Source organism: Diabrotica undecimpunctata, chromosome 3, assembly GCF_040954645.1.
Source record: "Diabrotica undecimpunctata isolate CICGRU chromosome 3, icDiaUnde3, whole genome shotgun sequence".
Classification (NCBI taxonomy): Eukaryota; Metazoa; Arthropoda; class Insecta; order Coleoptera; family Chrysomelidae; genus Diabrotica; species Diabrotica undecimpunctata.
The window spans coordinates 6,394,399-6,417,492 of record NC_092805.1 but is presented as its reverse complement, the minus strand read 5'-3'; the positions used below and the strand labels follow the sequence as shown (position 1 = coordinate 6,417,492).

The 23,094-nt window shown below is 32.1% G+C and overlaps 1 protein-coding gene across 1 annotated transcript in view; it reads right to left on the bottom strand.

Moving 5' to 3' along the window:
* Window positions 1–23,094, bottom strand: part of LOC140436395 (optomotor-blind protein-like) — a 349,186-nt gene that overhangs the window by 23,029 nt on the left and 303,063 nt on the right. The window contains 1 exon segment of the mRNA XM_072525156.1: window positions 8,008–8,154. Coding sequence (XP_072381257.1) covers window positions 8,008–8,154 — 147 coding nt within the window.

Genomic DNA, 23,094 nt, shown 5'->3' with positions numbered 1-23,094 from the left:
TTTGTAGACTTTTAAATGCATTATAGGGGTACAAGATACAATCTGCGTAAAAATAAAATATGGGGCACGATATAAGAATCAAAATATGCAACTATGAATTAGAACCGTTGGAAAATTTAACCAAGATTAACACACATTTTTAATACAACAGCCAAGAAATACAATATGATAATATCAGCACAAATAATCAAATGTATGACATCTAAATACCCACTACGATGTAAAATCGAAATTTATGGGAAAATAATAAAGCGGGAAACAAGGTTTAGATATCTGGGAATAGATATAACTAGTTACGGAGATTATGGAGGTGCTAGAAATGAAAAAAGAGGTTTCCAACAAAAACCCGTATTCGTTAAAAACAAAGCAGGAAATAATATAAGCAGTGAAGCAGAAATAGTCGAAAGATGGAAAGAGTATTTGGTGAATTACTAAATGGCAATAATAAGTCAAACCAAAGAGAATGTATAGAAGCAGAAGCAAGAATCGAACACTTAGAAGACATAGAAGATAATTCACCCAGCAAAGAACAAATCGAGGAAATCATAAAAAATCTGGAAAACAACAAATTCCCTAGAAGCGATAACATAACTGCAGAGATGATGAAATATGGTGGAAAACTGCTAAATTATTGGATATATAAGATCATAAAGGAGATATGGATAAAAGAACGAATACCAGATGATTGGAAGGCAGCAATTATTTGCCCATTACACAAAAAAATGAGACAAAACAGAATACAGTAATTACAGAGGAGTAGCGTTACTAAATACCGTATATAAAATCCAATCAAAATCCATAAAAGATAAGCTAGAAAAAGAAGTTGAAACTATAATAAGCGAAGAGAAGCACAACGGACCAAGTATTCGTAATCAGAGAATTCCAAGCAGAAAGCTATGAACACAACTTACCAGCGCTATTCATTGACTTCCAGCAAGCATACGATAGAATAAAGAGGGAGGAATTAAAAGAGACCCTTGAGGAACTGGGAGTTAGCAGAAAGTTGCGTAGCATGATACATCTTACTTTAGAGAATACAGAAAACAGAGTTAAAGTAACCAATCAACATGGCACGTAAAGAAGAAGAAGAAACTGCAATAAAAGTAACTAATTCAGAGGAACTTTCATTGAGAGAAGTATACCTTAAGGTTAACATAAAAGACAAAAGCTATGGTAATGACATAAGAGCTTATCAGATGCATATTGGCAATTAAAAACAAAACGATTGAAAAAGTTATGGCAATAAACTGTCATTTATTTGCATTTATTTTGACATCCGATCCAATGTTTTAACCTTGTTTAGGCTTTGTGCCTCTTCAAGGAAGGGGTACTCCTTTTTTTCCAGAGTAAGGGAGATGTGGCAAACGTGATGTCGAATGCTTGTGGAGATGTAGGTGGATTGCTAAAAAGCTGGGGTTCAGAAGGTGGCGTGTGGTGTGGATGATATGGTGTAGAGCACAAGAAGAATTGTTGGTGGAGAAGGTCAAACAAACTGAAGGAGTTACTTCAGGGGTTATCAGCCATACTAGAAACGGCTCTTTATCAGCGTTTTTGGCATGCAGTTGGTAGCTGCGATATTTGATAGGGAATGATTCTAGAATATCAAAATACTCATCAGGAATCTCGTGTCCAGAATTGTGTTGTTCGAGCCTGTAAGGGTTCGAAGGACATACCGCCTGCTGAGCGATAGTATTTTGTCCTTAATCGGTGTTAGATTGTCTACCTGATGTATATGCGCTGATGGATAATATCTGCACTTCCTCATACAGAATCTAAGGATTTTCCTTTTGGTGGCCTTCTTCTTCTTCTCGTGCCACTCCTAGCGGAGATTGGAAATTATCATGGCCACTGCGACTTTGTTAGCAGCGCGCCTAAAAAGTTCAATCGAACTACACCCGAACCATTCACGTAGATTACGAAGCCACGATATTTTTCTTCTTCCCACACTTCTTTTGCCCTTAATTTTGCCCTGCATGATATTTCTTAAAAGTTCGTACTTTTCACCTCTCACAATGTGCCCCAAGTATTCCATCTTTCTAGTTTTTATCTCATTTAGAATTTCGCATCTTTTGTCTAAAGTTTGGAGTACTTGCGTGTTAGTGACGCGGTCCATCCATGATATTCTGAGAATGCGCCTATAGCACCACATCTCGAAAGCTTCGATGTTTTTTGTGGTCAACTGTTTTAGTGTCCAAGCCTCTACTCCATACAACAGGGTAGAAAAGACATAACAACGCAGCATTCGTATTCGTAACTTTATATTGATATCACGATTGCAAAAGAGTTTGCGCATTCTATTAAAGACTGATCTAGCGATTTCTATTCTACATCTAATCTCTTTTGTTTGATCAGTAGTGATCCAAGCACCTAGATATTTATAACAGGACACACGCTCAATCGTTGTATTGTCTATTACAAGATTAGCTCTGATGTTCTTTGATTTCGTGATTACCATAAATTTAGTTTTTTTTAAATTAATTTTCAAGCCGTAACTGTTACAGTATATATTGAGACTTTGAACGAGATGTTGTAGTTCTACTAGCGTTCCCGTTAGGAGAACCGTATCGTCAGCATACCTTATATTGTTGATCGTCTCACCATTTATTATCAGACCAAGATCTTCTTCCTCGAGTGCTTGTTCACAAATAGCTTCACTATACAGATTAAATAAAAGTGGCGACAAGATGCATCCCTGCCGGACTTCTCGACGGATTTGAATTTCTTCTGTTAGCCTACCCTCAACCTTCACATTTGCTGTTTGATTCCAATATAGGTTGCATATAATTCGAATATCTCGGCTGTCTATATTTTTCTTTATTAGAATTTGTCTTAGTGGTTCATGTTGTACTTTGTCAAAGACCTTTTCGAAATCAATAAAGCAGGTGTAAATTTCTTGGTTCATGTCTAAGCATCTCTGTGAGAGAACGTTCATTGCAAACAGAGCCTCCCTTGTACCCAGCCCTTTTCTGAATCCCATCTGAGTGTTAGTGATGTCTACGTCTAATTTCCTAAAGATCCTATTATGGATTATTTTCAGGAACAGTTTTAGAGCATGACTCATCAAAGCTATCGTACGATATTCGCTGCATTCCCTTGTATTTGCCTTTTTTGGCAGTAGTATAAAGGTCGAACGGAGCCATTCCCTAGGTATTATTCCAGTTCTATATATTGTGTTAAATAGATCTAGGAGTATTTTAATAGATTCATCGTCCATAAGTTTGAGCAGTTCTACGGGAATTTCATCAGGACCGGGGGCCTTACCACTTTTCGCTTGTTTGATTGCATAATCTATTTCTTCTCTGAATATATCAGGCCCTGTATCATCTGTATATTCGTTTGAGATTTCTTGTCTATCTTTGTCATCAAAAAATTGTGATATGTATTCTGTCCATCGATTCATTTTTTATTGTAAATCTGTTATGAGTTGTGTTTTGGTGGCCATGATGGTGTTAATTTGGCGGCTGTCAAGTGATTCATAGTCTTATACAGGTTTTGTAAGTGTGCAATAATGTTTTAGATGGACCATTTTACTGGACAGTGCTACCAGGAGTTTAAAACTTTTTCACCCTATCTAGGGTATCTTGAATGTCGGTTTTCTAGTTGAGAGTTCTGTTAAAATGAAGTCGCAAATATGAAACCGAGTTTCTGAGGATAAGGTCCTCTCCTAACTATGTTATCCGACCATGGATATTGCGACAATTTGTTGATTTGAGTAAAATAAGTTGAGTTTTGGAAGGCGTTTATGGTCACTCTCCATTTATTGCACTACCTATTGAGATCCGTTTCTCATCTGTTTTTATATACGCACGGAAAGGCTTGAAAGTCGGAAAAACTATCGAACAGAGACGAAATTTAACTGACATGAAAAAATTAGTAGAAAACACAACAGACAACTAGAAAACAAAAAGAGGCATAGACATAACTCAAATCAAGTGCAAACAGACAATTATACAATAAATATCACTAACATTTTTAAATATTTGTACAACAAATATTCTTTTCATTTAACAATATCATTTGATTTGGCGCTATTTAAATAAACAGTCCGTTAAAAGATATTTCACAGTAACGAGATCTGTTTTTAAGCAGTTATCTCCAAGCTTTGAACTTATTAGAAACTATAATTAACAGTAACGTTACGTGTAGCCGAAAGTAACAGTAAAAGGCAAAGCAATAATGATAATGATACTCTCAGGCTACGAAATTTAATAGAACCTATTACATCTAATACGCAGTCCGTTATAAATCAAGTGAAATAGAGACACCTTATGAAATATTGATCTATTAAGAATAAATTAAAGGTTATTATAGCGAATAATTGTTTGTGTAAATGTGTGACCGAACAAGTGCAAATGTCTTTTCTTTGGACTAAAATAATTAATCTATCCCATAGACGTACCAGAGTGTAGCAGGAAAGGTACCAGTAACTTCGTAAATTAAGTGTTTATAGACTTGATTGGGTGTAATAGTTTATTTGATTATCTAGGAAAAGAGACAACAACAGGAACCGTGTGAAAACAAAAGTGGAGAACCAGATGGATACAGTGGGCAAAGAAAAATTACATTAGATTAGAACTGATTTAAAAATTATCTCTAGCAGTGAGTGAATTCAATATTTTAAATACTTCTTCTTCTTCTTCAGGTACCATCTCCGCTACGGAGGTTGGCAATCATCATAGCTATTTTAATTTTTGAGGCAGTAGCTCTAAAAAGTTGTTTTGAGCTGCATCCAAACCATTCTCTCAGGTTTTTGATCCATGAAATTCGTCTTCTTCCGATGCTTCTTCTGCCATCTATCTTTCCTTGCATTATGAGTCGCAGGATGCCATACTTCTCGCCCCGCATCACATGTCAGAGATACTGTAGCTTTCTTTCTTTAATTGTTAGTTCAACTTCCTTCTCTTTACCTATTCTTCTCAGTACTTCATTGTTCGTAACTCTATCTACCCAGGAAACCCTCATAATTCTTCTATAGGTCCACATTTCAAAGGCGTTAAGTCGTCTCATTGTGTCTAGATTTAACGTCCATGATTCCACTCCATAGTATAGTACACTTTATACGTAACATTTTGTCAGGCGTACTTTAAGAGCTATCTTTAAATACTTAACTTATCTTAAATAAAGCATGGTCAATAATACCGACTACAAAAATCCACCATCAATATTTTAAGACGAACCATAAACAAAATTTAGGAAAAATAAACTTTGTAGATTGTTTGCTTAGTTCGGTATTTAGTCGTCTAGAAATAGACAAATTGCTAAAGCAGATAGCCTCTCTTTAATCCTGACCCCCGGAGGGAGTATAATGGTCATCTTAATGTCGTATATTGTCCGTCTTCAATCAACCCGTTCTCTGGTTATTTCTTTTAACTCATTAGTAGAGCTTTTGCATATAATCATGTCCCTTGTGATCTTCGTCCTTTTCTACGATAATAAGTTTTTCCATTTTAATTGTTGGAGATGGATTTTGACTCATTTAAAACCGAATTATTTGTCCTGTAGTTGATTCACGGAATTCATAACATTCTTCTCCAACATAACATTTTAGTGGCGTCTAACTTTCTCCTTTCCGCTTGTCGTAGAGTCCAAGATTCCGATTTGTATGTCAGTATTGGAAATATTAAGCAGTTGATATTCTCGTTAACCCCATAGAAGTTTGAGAGACTTTTACTACATGACATCTACGTTTTATTTCCCCCTATAGTGACCCTGTGTTTGTGACTGCCACTTTGTTCTGGATAGAATGCGTTTGAGAGTATGTCAGAAATGCGTTGTGGTAGGTACTTCTTTTAATATCTGCCACAACTGTTGCCATTTGATCCTGTTGAATGTTCTAGGATAATTTATAAGACAAATATATAGTGGGATATTGAATTCCCTTAATTTTTCTATTATTTTTCTTATGTTCAGAAGGAAATCTACAGTACCTCCACCTTTGATAAATCCAGTTTGCTCATGTTAAATCAAGACAAATAAAGATAATATTTGCCGCCCACCAAAAACTTTCATTTCTTATTCGATCAATCGAAGGCAACATTCTAAATCAACAACCCGGAGTTTATTAAATTCCTCATGCAGACTGCCCCGATCGTATATAGGCTAAACAAATCGTAGAATCCAAAATAGGATTTATGAACATTCCATTTCTGTTCGCAATTTCTATTCAATTTCAGCTTTATCTCAACACCATCTTTATACAGGTCATAAAATTGATTTTAAAAACACTAAAACCATAGCCCCCATCCGCTTCTATAAACCAAGAATTATCCGAGAAACCATAGAAATTAAAAAAAAATCAAATAAACTCAATACAAGAGATGACGGCATCCGGCTACCTTCGCCAACCCTCAACGCTCAACCAACCCATCGACGGTATAAACGAACCTTTTGCTATGGCTCGACAGACTAAGACCCCGGAAGCTCTAAAGAAGACATCAGAGAGGATGTCGAAAGCTCGGCACAGTAATAATCGACGGCCTTTGAAGTAAAGTCATATAGAGGATGCTCAGAATATTACAAAATTAGCACATTTTCAATTAAATCATAGCGGATGTTATTTATTTCCATTCCATTCCATTCGCAATTCTCCAAGGCTTCACTAAATATTTCCTCTGAATATAGGTTGAATGATATAGGTGAAAGTATACATCCTTGTCGGTTCATCTCCCTCCATGATTTGTTATTATGGTGGCTGATTGGTTCCAGTATAAATTTTGTATTATACGCCGGTCTTTATCATCTATTTGAACTTTTGTTAGAACATCCATCATTTTTCGGTGTTGCAATGTATCAAATGCTTTTTGGTAGTCCACAAAGCAGGTGTAGATATGGCAAGTCATATCTCTGCACTTTTGGAATAATACCTGTACACTAAACAATATATATCTCGTTCTTACGCCTTTTATGAATCCAAACTGTGTGTCTTGTATTCTCTCTTCGCATAGCTTGTATATTTTGCGATGTATAATTTTAAGAAAAAGTTTTAGTGTATGGCTCATTAGACTTATTAATCTATATTCTCAGCACTTTTTCGCTCCAGTTCTTTCTGTTTATCTTCTCTGATCTTTCTCTGTATATCTTGTTGTAATGTTTTATACATAGAGTCTTAATATGTATAATGTAAAAGCACAAACTAAGAACTTTTAAAACTAATAATGCAGAATAAAATCGACGAAAGAAGGAATCCGGCGGGATAAAATCCACCAATCAATGGCACCACAAAAACAACAATTTAAATATGATTTTTTTATAGTTTGAACGTATAAAAGATGTGGATATAAAAATAGTTTGTTTTGAATTAAATTTGTTTTATTTTTTTTTTCTGAATTCTCTCTGACATAAGCGATATTAAACACAGCCCATTTAAGTCTCCGCCTCTGAGGTCTAGTTCATTCCTTATACAAAAATAATTAATCTCAATTTGAAATTGTAATTGAAAGTCGTAATATCGAAGTTTCAAAAGACATAAAGGTAATTATTTAACTATAAAAATGTCGTTGGTTGAATTATTCAAGACTTTTAGTCGTTTCTTTTTCATAATTTAGTATTAAAACTGCTGACACCTCTCACGCCATTTCCTAACGAGATACTTAATGTCATGTTTAACATATCAATAATTATTTCTACAACTGCTTGCAGATCTATAAATTGCACCCAAAACTAATAAACAATCATTTAAAAGCATTATAATTGAGAACTTATAGTTTATTTCTTCTTTGAAGATTAACTGGAAATTTTCAGAAAATTTTTTCAGCTGACTGCTAATACATTTAGTCAGTATTTTGTAACCAGTTTTAATTTAGTCAGTATTAGGTAATCATATTTTATCTCTACAAGTTATTTATCTTTTCATCTTCCTAAATTCAAATTTCAAAGTTATTTCCAATTTCTACTAATTTTATTAATTTACTCGATATTTTTAATATAATTATAACTTATATAGTCAAAAAGCTTGCACAATATGCTCGTAATCTTCTTGAATCTGAACGTACTTCAAAAAATTCTTACCTTTTCATTTTGGTATGCTGTAACTGCTATAAATTCCGTTTCCTTGAAGACGTACGTCCGAAACGTTGAGTAAGGTAGTTTTAAAATATCGTTAGCCCTAACTAAGTGAAACCTGGGTTGGTATTTGTGCATGGAGTTCAGTATCGTCTGTAACAAAAGAAATGTGTATTATTAAAAGTTTGAAAATATTTTACAGTATCAGAAAATGACATTTATATCGACTATTGGTTTTGAGCATTTATATATTAAGTTTAAGTTGATACTGGTTGCTTTATAACACCGATTTGTATGCGCTACCGAATCTTTATTGGCAATAATTAAAAATTCTCTGGTTTTTTTATACCTGTAAGTTCACTATAATATACTTTTTCGCTTTGACAACCTCTAGCGCTTTCATATATAAATAAAACAGAAAAAAATTAATATTTAATATTTTAATACGACATATTAACTGTAGTTAATCAATCGTTAAAAGCTTGTATCGTAAACACTAAATGTTGTTTATCGTAAACACTCTATAAACTGCTAAAGAAGATTGAAATCAACAAAGGAATAGCAAATGAGTGGAAGCAGCAATTGAGAATAAACCGAAAAAAAGGGACAAAAATCGTATTAAAAATACTAAAAGATAGATTAGAAACTACGCTCCATACCAAACATAGCTCGATACAAAACGCTCTACCATTCTGGTGCCTTCGCGAAATATAGAAGAAACATCTTCGTTTTGCTAGAACGTGAAGGTTTCAACATGCCTTATTTCCAATTTATTTATTTGTTAAATCAATACTGGCTAGTACATATATCATCTTCTGGTCTTTTATGAATTTTACCATGAATAACCTTCAAAAATACTATTATTGCGTCCAAAAACAAGGTAAAAAGCTTATAATACTATCCCGACATGGTAAGTATTTTGTCATACATTTATTTTACTTTCAATATTAACACTTCATACATCAAATATATATGATATATCCTCGATATGTTACATAACCTTCTCTTAGGTTGTTTACCCCCCCCCCCCCTCCTTGTTCCAATTTTGTTTATTGCTTGTGTTCAGTGTTAAAATATGTTTAGGTTCATTATCTTGTTTTTTTTTGGGAACAACCCGCATCAACCATAGAAGATTATTAGCGGTGGTACAATATAGACTATAATATATTATACTGATTAATATAAAAAAAACCATAAATAAATTTTTTACAAAGTTGATTATAATTTAGAATTTTTCTTGAAGTATCACTTATATTTGTCACAATCCGCACGGTCTAAAGAGCAATTTATATCAGTAGGTAGTCCAGTAGCATGTCTTTTCATTTAATATAATGGACAGTCTATAACAATGTGGCCTACAGTAATATTGGTGTCACAGGCATACCATAGTCTAGGAGGTTCCTTCCTTAGTAGGTGTTCGTGCGCCAGTCTGGTATGTCCTCTTCGAATACGATGTAGTACAACCTGGTCCCTTTGCTTTACTAAATTTGGTGTTTTCGCTGATAGATCTGGGTTTGCTTGCTGCAATTTATTATTTGGTAAGAGTTGCCATCTGCCACCATTTTTTCATATCTGAGTGAGGAATTTGGTTAGTTCTATCATCGGATCTCTCTATTTTACAAGCTTCTTTGGCCATTTGATCAGCTATCTCATTTCCTGGTATCCCCGGTATCCACACAATATGTAGTTGTTTATGATTATTTTGTAGAGTCACAAGGTCTTTTTTAATCTGTTCTAAAATCTGATGATTCGGATATATTTTATGAATTCCCTGGATTGCACTTACGGAATCTGTGAATATTACTGTCATGTCTTCAGGTCGATTAAGAGTTTGTTGTACTGTCTTGGATATCGCAAAAAGTTCAGCAGAATATATTGAGTAGTCCTTAGGTAGTGGAAACTTGAGCACAGAATCATCTGTGACAATGGCGGATCCTACTGTTTCCAATTCGGGTGTTTTGATGCATCGCTATAAACTAGTTGACAGGATGAATAGTTATTGGAGAAAAAGAGATGAAGGGGTATTGTCCTTAGTATAAGTTGACAGATCTGTGTTACAATATGGAACTTGTATAGTCCAAGGAGGAGCATAATCAAGATTTTTATGCATCATACCCGGAAATGTGAAGTTTATCTTGTATTTTTTGCAACTTTATTATTTGTACGTAAGCTCGGACTATTTCTAACGACTTTAATTCTATGTTTTTTGTCCATGATAAATTTGATCTCTTTTTGGTTTTATTAAACGGGCTCCTTCAAAATATCTTCTATGTATCTTCTTAAAGAAGAAGAACAGTCATTAGGAATGTATTGCTTTTTACCATGACAGTTAAGAATATTTTAACCATTTCTTCTCCACGCGTTGTGCCAAAATGTCCAATTGCTTCAGCTGAATCCGTTTTCACTCATAGCTATGCATTTAAATCGTCACATAGTTTAGTGTTGCAAAAAATCTAATAAAAACATCATCAACAGTGAGAATAAATAAAGATATTAGCAAGAGGAGCGATTATAAAATAATAATAACAGTGAACGCATATCGTAAAATCTAATTAATCTACATTTTAGCGAAGTAATTTTTTGATACGCGTTTTAAAAATTAAATCCGAAAGAAAGCGATAAAATCTGGTAGATCCTGCCAAATTAAAAGCAACTCAATTAGAAAACATAGATAATTTCCTGTCGGCGCATTTTCCCACACATATCCAGTTGGTAAACCTGTTGACAGAAACGTTTTAAAATAATTAACTCTTAAAAACTACATCTGCATATATCCATACTGTACTGGTTTCTCGCGAAAGATCAATAAAAATAGAAGGAAAAAAATCGACCGAATCTATACTGGCGAACGTAGTATCTGTTAAAATTTAAATGTCGGTACATACACCGTGTGCGATCAACACGAAGTTAGCGGTTCAGACCACACAGAGATGTTTATAATGTTGGCAACAAATCATTATCGAATGGTAAGTTGGTAAAAGAACCAGTTCTTGTACGTACTACGTAGGTACGCATTCGTTATTTGAAAAATATGTAAAAGGATTTTTTAGCTTTTCTTTTACTCGTTTTTGCATCAGTTTTTGTTTTTGTTTATGCTTTTTCTCTATAATAGACCACCTATTATGTACTAATAATTTATTTATGGTTGATTTAAAAACTGCAAAAAAAATTGAATTTTATCACCTCACTTTTATTTGTGATTGACTGAAATACGACCATTTTGCATAAGATACTACAATATTTACTGTAAATAAAAACTTAATTTTGATTTATAACATCTGGTTACACAGCCAATTTTGTTTCTTATTCTTTATAGGTTAATGCAATAACACAAGCCAAAGTTCTGCTTTAAATATAAAAAGAAAACAGCTAACGAAACAAGAATTAAAAGAACAAGAAAAAGAGTAAACATAATAAACAAAGAAACCTTTAAAACTTTAATAAGATGCTTGAAAGTACTAGCAGACAGCAGAATAGTCCACAAGTAGGTGAATATTATCCGAATTATATATTAATGACGAATTATATATACTAAAATGCTACAACTGTAAACCTTCATTGAATGACTGAAAAGATAAAAATTGACAGATAGGACAATAATTCTATTCATTCAGGTTTCGAAAGAAAAGTACTAAGGCAAATCTATGAAGCAGTCAATGACAATGGAGTGTAGAAAAGACGATAGGGTATATAATTCGGATGTAACAAAATGACCCAGCTAGAAAAATGATTTTTTATAGACCCATTGGTCAGAGAAAGACCCAGAACAAGGTTCCTTGATAACATCGATGAAGATATGAGAAATATGGCAATACAAGCTTGGCAGAAGAAGGCGATGGATAGGGACGACTGGAGAGAAATTCTTGAGGAGGCTAGGATCCACGAAGGGTTGTAAAACCTGAATGATGATGATAATGCTGTCATAGTTGCATTCGACCTAATCATGGTGTGAATCATTTAAACGAATAAAGTGGGGCTCGAAAGGTATTCACATCGATATACAGAAATTAAATCATCCCTGATATACGGCGACATTGTTTAGAAGATACCAGAGTTATGCTACAACAACCACAGCAAGTTACACAGAGGGTTACTTTAAAAATAGACTTTAAAAAATTAAAAACAATAACAAATCTCGCCCCCAATGAGCTCATAGAAAATGAGAAATAGACCAGAGAAATTAGGAAAATTAGCGGGGGACTATGATAGATAAAATGTTTGTAAAAAAATTGTGTGTTTTTTGTTAAGCCAAGAATTGGTTGTCCAACAATTTTGGAATAATTAATTTAAATTAAGTGTAAAGCACATTTCAACAAGAACCTAAATCTAATTTATTTACTTTTATTTTAAAATAATTCTATTCATTTATGTTTCGAAAGAAAAGTACTAAGGCAAATCTATGAAGCAGTCAATGACAATGGAGTGTAGAAAAGACGATAGGGTATGTAATTCGGATGTAACAAAATGACCCAGCTAGAAAAATGATTTTTTATAGACCCATTGGTCAGAGAAAGACCCAGAACAAGGTTCCTTGATAACATCGATAAAGACATAAGAAATATGGCAATATAAGCTTGGCAGAAGAGGGCGATGGATGAAGAAGACTGGAGAGAAATTCTTGAGGAGGCTAGGACCCACGAAGAATTGTAAAACCAGAATGATGATGATGATGATGTCATAGTTGCATTCGACCTAATCATGGTGTGAATTATGTAAACGAATAAAGTGGGGCTCGAAAGGTATTCACATCGATAAACAGAAATTAAATCATCCCTGATATACGGCGACATTGTTTAGAAGATACCAAATTTATGCTACAACAACCACAGCAAGTTACACAGAGGGTTAGTTTAAAAATAGACTTTAAAAAATTAAAAACAATAACAAATCTCTCCCCCAATGAGCTCATAGAAAATGAGGAATAGACCACAGAAATTAGGAAAATTAGCGGGGGACTATGATAGATAAAATGTTTGTAAAAAATTGTGTAATTTTTGTTAAGCCAAGAATTTGTTGTCCATCAATTTTGGAATAATTATTTTAAATTAAGTGTAAAGCACATTTAAACAAGAACCTAAATCTAATTTATTTACTTTTATTTTACAATGTTTATTTATTTTACATTCATGTTTCGAAAGAAAAGTACTAAGGCAAATCTATGAAGCAGTCAATGACAATGGAGTGTAGAGAAGACGATAGGGCATGTAATTCGGATGGAACAAAATGACCCAGCTAGAAAAACGATTTTTTATAGACCCATTGGTCAAAGAACGACCCAGAACAAGGTTCCTTGATAACATCGATGAAGACATGAGAAATATGGCAATACAAGCTTGGCAGAAGAGGGCGATGGATGGGGACGACTGGAGAGAAATTCTTAAAGAGGCTAGGACCCACGAAGGGTTGTAAAACCAGAATGATGATGATGATGTCATAGTTGCATTCGACCTAATCATGGTGTGAATCATGTAAACGAATAAAGTGGGACTCGAAAGGTATTCACATCGATATAGAGAAATTAAATCATCACTGATATACGGCGACATTGTTTAGAAGATACCAGAGTTATGCTACAACAACCACAGCAAGTTACACAGAGGGTTACTTTAAAAATAGACTTTAAAAAATTAAAAACAATAACAAATCTCGCCTCAATGAGCTCATAGAAAATGAGAAATCGACAGCAGAAATTAGGGAAATTAGCGGGGGACTATGACAGATAAAATGTTTGTAAAAAAAATTGTGTGTTTTTTGTGAAACCAATAATTTGTTGTCCAACAGTAGAATAATTTGAAAAAGATGAAAAAGACAGAAAAGATTTGATTCCACGTTCAAATCGTCTATGTATCTGTTGATACGTATTTCGACTTAATAAGTCTCATCAGAACAGTTATTCATAGCCGTTCTTAACGTGAAAAATAATCTTCTCTGTCTTATTAGGAAGCAACAATAAAATGGCTTCGTTAGGCACGCAATAGCGACATCTGATAGAAAAATCGGTAAGATAGTTTCGAAACAAATTCAGATTTCTGCTTTAATCTGGAGCCTTCTAAAAATTGCAAGGCATAGCCAGACGTTGATAAAGATGTTAATAGAGACATGGGGAATCTAAAATTTGCATTCCACGACATGTCTCGTCAACTAAGCAGAAATCCTTAACGAATTTGTTTCTTGTACTCATACAGAGTAGATCCGAATAAAATGAAAAAGACATAATATTAACATCTTTATCAACGTCTGGCTATGCCTTGCAATTTTTAGAAGGCTCCAGATTAAAGCAGAAATCTGAATTTGTTTCGAAACTATCTTACCGATTTTTCTATCAGATGTCGCTATTGCGTCCATAACGAAGCCATTTTATTGTTGATTCCTAATAAGACAGAAAAGATTATTTTTCACGTTAAGAACGGCTATGAATAACTGTTCTGATGAGACTTATTAAGTCGAAATACGTATTAACAGATACATAGACGCTTTGAACGTGAAATCAAATCTTTTCTGTCTTTTTCATTTTATTTGGATCTACTCTGTATGAGTACAAGAAACAAATTCGTTAAGGATTTATGATTAATTGACGAGACATGTCGTGGAATGCAAATTTTAGATTCCCCATGTCTCTATTAACATCCTTATCAACGTCTGACTATGCCTTGCAATTTTTAAAAGGCTCCAGATTAAAGCAGAAATCTGAATTTGTTTCGAAACTATCTTACCGAGTAGAATAATTATTTTAAATTAAGTGTAAAGCACATTTCAACAAGAATCTAAATTTAATTTATTTACTTTTATTTTACAATAATTCTATTCATTGCTGTTAAAATTTATTGAACATAAAAATCAACGGTATTTATGAATTTTCATAATTCTCTCTAGATTGTAAAGATACGTCGACTAAGTATATAATATTTACATAATTATAAAACACCCGCACATTTAAATGCAATAAACACATTAGTATTCCATTCATAACTTTATGTGAATATGTGTTATTTACTACCTATTAACTGCCTTCATCGGTTAACACCTGCAAATACAAGTTAAGGAAATGTATTAAAAAATATGTTGAAATTTTTTGATTTAATAACGTATTTTGGAAACTATTATATAGAAAGTGTTGGGGATTTACATTGGTAAAAGGAAAGGCGTTTAAGAGATTTTTCTGAAGCTATTTTCTTGTGGCATCTTAATATAACTTTTTTAACGAGCATTTTTACTCGGAATTTAACCAAAATTTTAGTTTAAAATATGTTTATTTTGAAGTTTCGATTTTCACTTCGAAATTTTGAGAACGATTTTTGAAGTAGAAATAGAAACGTCAAAATGAAGGTATTTTAAACTGAAATTGTTGTTTATTTCTTATAAAAATATTAAATAATTACTAATTGTTTGTTTTATGCTGTCAATTGACCTCTAGAAATAATAAAATGAAAGACTGCTACCAAATAGCGTTTTTGAGTTTAGGGTTAAATTTGTCTACTTTTCGGTTTTTTACCTATAATTCAAAAACTACGGATTTTTGGTAAAGTATTTTTGTAGAAAATTAAATTTTCTATCAAAATAGAATCTCTTAGTGATCAAATTATTTTTTAGCGAAATAAATCTGCAAGCAATGTCAAAAGATCTAAAAATTTCGAATTTTAATTTTAGTTTTTGACCATAATATTTTGCTAAGTATACCTACTCATAAACATTATTTTACACAAACAAGAAACTAAGTAATTTTCATCAAAACGGTGGTTTATAAACGTATGAAATTAGAATTTTTGAAGTTATACTTCTATACGCGCACTCCACGTTGGAAATTTGTATGGGAGTGAATCTGTGAAATCATTACATATGTAAGATAATGAGTAAGAGAGAGACAAATATATATTTTCTCTCTCTTCCTCTCTCGAATATAAAAATGTTCCTTTTGTATATATAATTTAATATTATATATATATATATATATATATATATATATATATATATATATATATATATATATTATATAAAGATATATATATACATATAATATTATACATATAATAAAATATTTATTAATATTATTATTTATGTGATATGTTTTGTATTATTTATTAAATGTTCATAATTATATTAGTCTTTTGTATTTCAAAATAATAATCTCAATAAATCACTGTATGTCAATTTTGAAATATCTTTGTGTCATGTCCTCGATAGTATAGTAGTCAGTATCCCCGCATGTCACGCGGGAGACCGGGGTTCGATTCCCAGTCGGGGAGGACTTTTTTATTAATATTATTACATTATTGTCATTTTTAAATACTTATGGATATTGCATTTTAATTTGTATTGTATTATTATATGGAATTATGTTGCACTATATTGTAGTGTATTTTTTTGTGTATATTATTGTCATTTTTAAATACTTATGAATATTGCAGTTTAATTTGTATTGTATTATTATATTAATAACAAAATAAACAATGAATTTTACTGCAGAGTATGAAATATACATTTTCATCAAAATATTGATTCATTCCTTCATTGTTAGTAAGTTGTTATTAATTCTGTTTCTCTTTCTGCTATGTCTTACCTATAGAATTACATATGTAATGATTGTGCAGATTGACTCCCAAATAAATTTGTAACTGCGAATACGTGTATAGAAGTGTAACCTCCACCGGCAGTCCCACTGGACTGCCACACCTGTTTTTTTATTCTACTTTTTTTACATTTTCTTTCAAACCGTATTATTTGGTATTTTTGATGCAAAAATATATTTTTATGCAATAAATACTTTATTCAAGGCTAGTTTATTTTAATAATACTCTTTATTTAACTTTACAATATATACGCCATCACCAGATCTAGTAGTAGAAACTATTGTAAATCACGAAACCCCTTCTTTACTAAGAATGAAAAATTAATTTCATTGTGAATATTTTTATAGGGCAATATACTACTTATTCAGGTCTTTATTTTTAAGAAATTTGTATTTGTTATAGGTTTTTCCGCTACATTTTTTTATTATTATATATTTGAATATACAGTTTTTTTTGATATCATTACATTCATTATCCACATCGTCGATATTGTGCAAAAGGTGATGTCTCTTTAATACTGTTTTTTTTTTGCAAAAACCTTCTTCTTCTTGTAGTTCCTTCTCCTATCGGAGGTTGGCTATCATCATAGCTACCTGTACCTTATTGGCGGCTGCTCTAAAAAGATCTACTGAGCTGCAACTATACCTGTCTCTTAGGTTTCTCAGCCAGGAAATTCTTCGTCTTCCTATGGATCTTTTACCCTTGATTTTACCTTGTATTATGAGAATTAATATCTCATATTTCGCACCTCTGGTAATGTGGTCTAAATATATCAGCTTTCTTGTTTTGATGTGCTTTATGACCTCACAATCCTTTTGTAGCCTTCTTAACATTTCTGCGTTTGTAACTCGTTGGGTCCATGGTATTTTCAAAATCCTTCTATAGCCCCACATCTCAAATGATTCCAACTTCTTTATATTATCCACTTTAAGTGTCCAGCTTTCCATTTCATACAACAAAGTCGAGAACACGTAGCATCTTAAGGCTCTTATCCTCAGATCCAGAGTAAGGTCTCGATTGACAAACATTGTTTTCATTTTTATGAATTGCAAAAACCGTGTTGTTTTTAATTGGCCATTTTTGTCAACTAACTTTTTTTGCCTTTCTTCATTTTTAGACGCACCTTACCACATTTTCGGGTTAGTATGTGTCCTTATGTCCGTCATTCTAAATTCTCAAAAGAAAAAAAATGTGGTCGAAGAAAAATAAGCAGAATTTTTTTGGTTCAGAATGAATAAGGGTTAGTCTTAGAATAGAATAGAATAGAGCTATGTTTTTTAAAGTAGAACAACTCGATTTCTAATATCAGATAATCCTGATACAAAGCATAATAAAAAAGTGGTTTTGAAAAGGTCCGTGGTTTATTTGGCAAACCAGGTTTTTAAATTCTTTAGCCAGGATTTTTATCTTTTTGTAGCACTTCTCTTATTTTCTCTCCCCTTCTAATAAAGGATTATATTATAAAGATATAAAACCAAAAATACAGTCCTCAACGTGGTTCAAAAACTCAAATTTTAATAAAGATATGATTAGAATACTATGTAGAATAAGATTTAACCATGCTCTGTCTCCGTTACATAAATTTAGAATTAATTTAGCTGAAACTCCATTTTGCGAATGTGGCGAAGAAGGCTCAATTGAGCATTTAGTTTTAAATTGCTCATTAAATACACGATGTATAAATCAATTTATAATAAAAATATACGAGTATATCAATAATGAAAAAATTCCTATTAAAAGCCCTTTTAATTTAGCAGATTTGATAAAAACCAATAACTTGCATTATATGAAATAATTTTTCGCCACATACGTGAAATGAAATTGAATTTCTAAATGTATTATGGAAACAGTGTATATATTTCAAACAGAAAAAGTTAGTTATACAAGTCCTTTGTTTTAACCCAGTTGTTAACCTTTCTATTCGTGGTTTAATTTTGTGTTTTTCACATCGCCTTGATAGACCCCTAGGCGTATGTAATAAATCAACAAAACCATATATTTTCCTTTTCCTTCCAGTAAAAAAAAAAACTAAGAAAAAAAAAATAAAAATAAAAAATAAAAATAATATAAAAGAATAAAAAAAAATAATAAAAAAAATAATGAAATAATAAAAATAAATAAATAAAAATAAATATATATAAAAAATAATAATAAAAAAAATTAACGTAGGAACGTACTTATATGTAAGTCAGTAGAAAATAAGATTTTATTGTTACGAGTTCTCTCTATAACAATTGTTAAAAAGAAAATAATTAATAATCCAAAACATAATAGGCTAATAGATTATGTCTCTAGTCATAAAATGAAACTACACACACTCTTCCCTTTTGTTCTACGCATTAATTTTGCAGTATGTCCGACAAAGACTTATTTTATCTTAATATATCCTAAATAGGAAGATTTTATTTTTATTTTCTACGGAATATATAAGGTCAATTCTTTCACTATTGTAATATTATCATATTTTACTCCACCAAATGCTGTTCTGTAATCGATAAAACAAATATATATAAAAGTCGAATTTGAAACAAGATCCTGAAAGGTTCTTGATAAGTTCGTAAGAAGTTCAACTTTTTATTTTCACCATATTTTTTCAATTCTACCATTTTACTGAACTGCTTCTATAAGCAGGTTCAATTCTTGATTTTATTTCCTTGAAATGGTCCTTTCTTGTTGTAGTGCCTCTCTGTTTCAGATGTTGGCGATCATGATGGCAATTTGTACTTTGCTCACTATTGCTCTGAAAAGATTTGTGGTTGTTGTGTTGAATCACGTAAATTCTTCAGCCAGGAAATCCTTCGCTGTCCTGGGCCTCGTTTTTCCTCTACTTTTTCTTTTAAAATTAGTTGCAACAATCCATATCTTTGGCTGTTCTTTATTATGTGACCGAGATATTCAATTTTGGCTGTTTTTATTGTGGTTAACAGCTCTTTTTCTTTTTTAATTCTTAATCTGACATCCTGATTAGTAACGTGGTGGGTATAAGATATCTTTAGAATTCGTAATAACCTGATTTTTATGGATATTTATATTTTTTATGGGGATAAATCAGGACATTTGAATTGCTGAGCCATTTTTTAAAATGCAGATCTTGCTTTCTCTATTCGCTCCGTGCGTGACTGACGCGACACCTACCGCCTTCATCTGACAGTTTTGGACCTCCCAATTTTCAGGTTAAACATATGACATTAATGACATATGTTTGACATTGTTAAATACAGGCGAAATTGACAATTATTAATAATTAACTTTTTAATTATATTTTTTCAGTTTATGTACAAAATAAATGTAGTATTAAAAACTGGATTTCTCAAAATTCATCATAATATATCTTTTTAAGTCCAAACAGAAAAGAAAAGTTAAAAATCTAGTACTAGCAAATCAAGTTTTTCACGTGAAAGAGCATATAATTAAAAACAATAATAGTAAAAGGTATGATATAAAAGCTAAACTCATCAGGCACTCTGCAGTTAGCTTGAAGTCTTATAAAATATCATTTAAGGTAAATTATTTAAATATTTCAATTGCATAAAAATGAGGTTACGTGATATTTCCTTTTTCATATTAAGAGCACGGATCCATCTTTTTCTTTTCTCTAATTTATATGTAATCTTTGGGAACCTATAAAAACTACACTTACTATTTTTGGTATTATTAGCACAACTAAATACGCAACATGTATTTGCACACATTTTTGATAAAATTTATGCGTAAAAAGATAGTGTCCAATTTTGTCATATTTCGCCGCTACGCACGCTGGCATCGTTTCAAGTAACCCCTACCATGGTCACGCACGGAGCGAATATTATATTTGATTTTTAGAGAATGGTCCCAATTTTGGACAGTTTTTAGGGCTTCATAACTGTCAGCGGACACCACCGTATCGTCTGCGTATGTGATTTTATTAATACATTCTTTGTTAATTTGAATTCCGTCTTCAACATCCTTTATTGCTTTTTAAAAAATTGCCTTTGAGTACATGTTGAATATAAGAGGTGACAATATACATCTTACAGTATAAACTTCTGATTAAAAGCAGGTCCTTGTTGTCAATTTCACTATCTTGTAGAACTTCCATCATTTTAATATGTTGAACTGTATTAATACCTTTTGATAATTAATGAAGCAGGCATATGTATCGCAGTTCATATATCTACATCTTTGAAATAGCACTTACATGCTATTGCTTTCAGAGCTTTAATAAAACCAAGTTGTATTGGTAATACCTGTTCTTCGCAATACTTGTTACACAGTAACTCATGTGATTGTTCTGTAATCACTGCACTTTTCGGCCACTTGGTTTTTTGCTGTAAATATTACTATAATTCTAATCTCAACCGTTCTTTGGGTATTTTCCAGTGTTATGTCCATTTAAAATGACAGTATTCTTTCCCAAAGTTCTCACTGGGGATTTTGATGATCTGTGACTAAACTTCAGCTAGACAACAAGCTTTTCCATCTTTAAGGAATATTATTGCTGCTTTCACTTCCTCTAAAAGGATGTCGGGGCTTAAAAAAGCATTTTTTATTGGTTGTTCTATTCTTAGATCTGAGAAAAATTTTTTTATGTAATTTTTTATTTGATTTTGATTTAATTCTCCATGGTAATTGTTGATTTTCTATTGATTTCCCATTAAAAGTACCTGCTATTTTCTTGAGCTTCCTGAAATCACTAAACATGTTGTATTTTCTTCATGATCTTTTGATCTATCTGCATTTATCTTTGCTGCTTTTCTGATTGTTCTCCTAAGTTGCTCATTGATGTACCTATATCCTTGCATATCACAAGACTGAACCAAAAATAAACATTATTAAAAATAAAAAAATACGGTTCAAATTAAGTGATAAGAGTAACTGAAGAAGTAGTAAACTTTATGTAAAAATTACACAAAATTTACAGAGTTATTTTAGTTTCTTATAACGATTCTATTTATGCAAATAGTCCCACACTTACAGTGATCAAATTAATTATCCTTTGGCTACTAATCGACGAATTATGTAAATATTCCACATTTAATTTTTTCCTTAACACCTGCAAAACAAAGTCTGAGAATTGTCTTCTGGAATTTCGCAAATGTCGATAATCGTGAGCACTATCACGCAATTATCTAGTCATACTTTTTATAGATTTACCTATAATTTTATATTCCGTTCGGTCTTGGAAAACCACAGTTTATGGTACCTTGAATCATTGAAACGACATCTTAATTACATGATAGATAATTAAAGCATACATATATGAGAATTTAATGCAGTTCAGTAATTATGCTTTTATTTCTTTAGTTAACGGTTAGTCATCAAGAAATGAACACGGAATATGGTAGTATGGTCATAAAGACATATAAAATGTAAAGATTGCCTTCATTAAAGCCATGTATTTTCCCACTCGGTGAAATAATGTTACATTTTTGCAGTTCAGATAATGTCATATACAGAATATTAGTTGTCACGATTAAATCTGTTATTATTCTCATAAAATATACAATGTAACATCTTATAATAATGTTTTTGCAACCATGTTTCATTAATTAAAAAAAATGGTGCAAAATTAGATTTTTATAAGATCTTTATTTAAAATGGCTCGTATTTTTATCGATTTATATGCATAAAATCGTTGTTTATGGTTCAAGTGAAGCGATTGAGTGGCATGATGTTAACTTTATTCTACACTTTTACTTGTTAGTTAAACCTGTTCTTTTACTAACTGTAAAAAGCCAAACATGTGCCAATCACAGGGATATATATCAGGTCTGCAAAACAGACGTTAAAGGTATTCCTATTTAGTATTTCAAGCAGATCTTGAATGTGTTATTAATATCATCACCTTTACATTTCTTTATTTAAAGTCAAAATTTACCCCTTTGTATTAAATCGAAATAAAATTACTTACATAACAATAAAATACTGCAAACTTTTGTTTTTAAAACTTATTATTTTTCGGCAGAATACTTTACTCAAGTAAGGCACTTTGACGAAATCTATTTTTGGTATGCGTTTACACTCTATAGTCTGCAACTGAATAAGTTGAGGAGGGGAGAACTGTTTGTCTCAAGTTGGTTATTCAGAGTTATGACTGTATTTTTTAATATAAGTGCGTATGTAGAAATATTAAATACACAGCTTTTGGTTAACCAACATCCAATTGACAGAGTGGACAGCTACACATACCTTGGTACCAACATTAACAGCCAATGGGATCACTTCAGTGAAATAAAACAACGCATAGGAAAAGCGAGATCGGCGTTTATAATGATGAAGTCTCTTTTCATAAGTCACGATTTACCACTTGCTACCAAAATCTCTCTTATTAGATGCTATGTATTTTCTACGTTATTATACGGAGTAGAGGCCTGGACACTTTCCGAAGCTTCTTTCAGAAAACTCGAGGCATTCGAGATGTGGTGTTACAGACGTATTTTAAGAATTTCATGGGTAGATCGTGTGACTAATGTTGAGGTCCTACGTAGAATAGGCAAGGAATGCGAGATTATTAACACCATCAAAGAGCGCAAACTAGAATATCTTG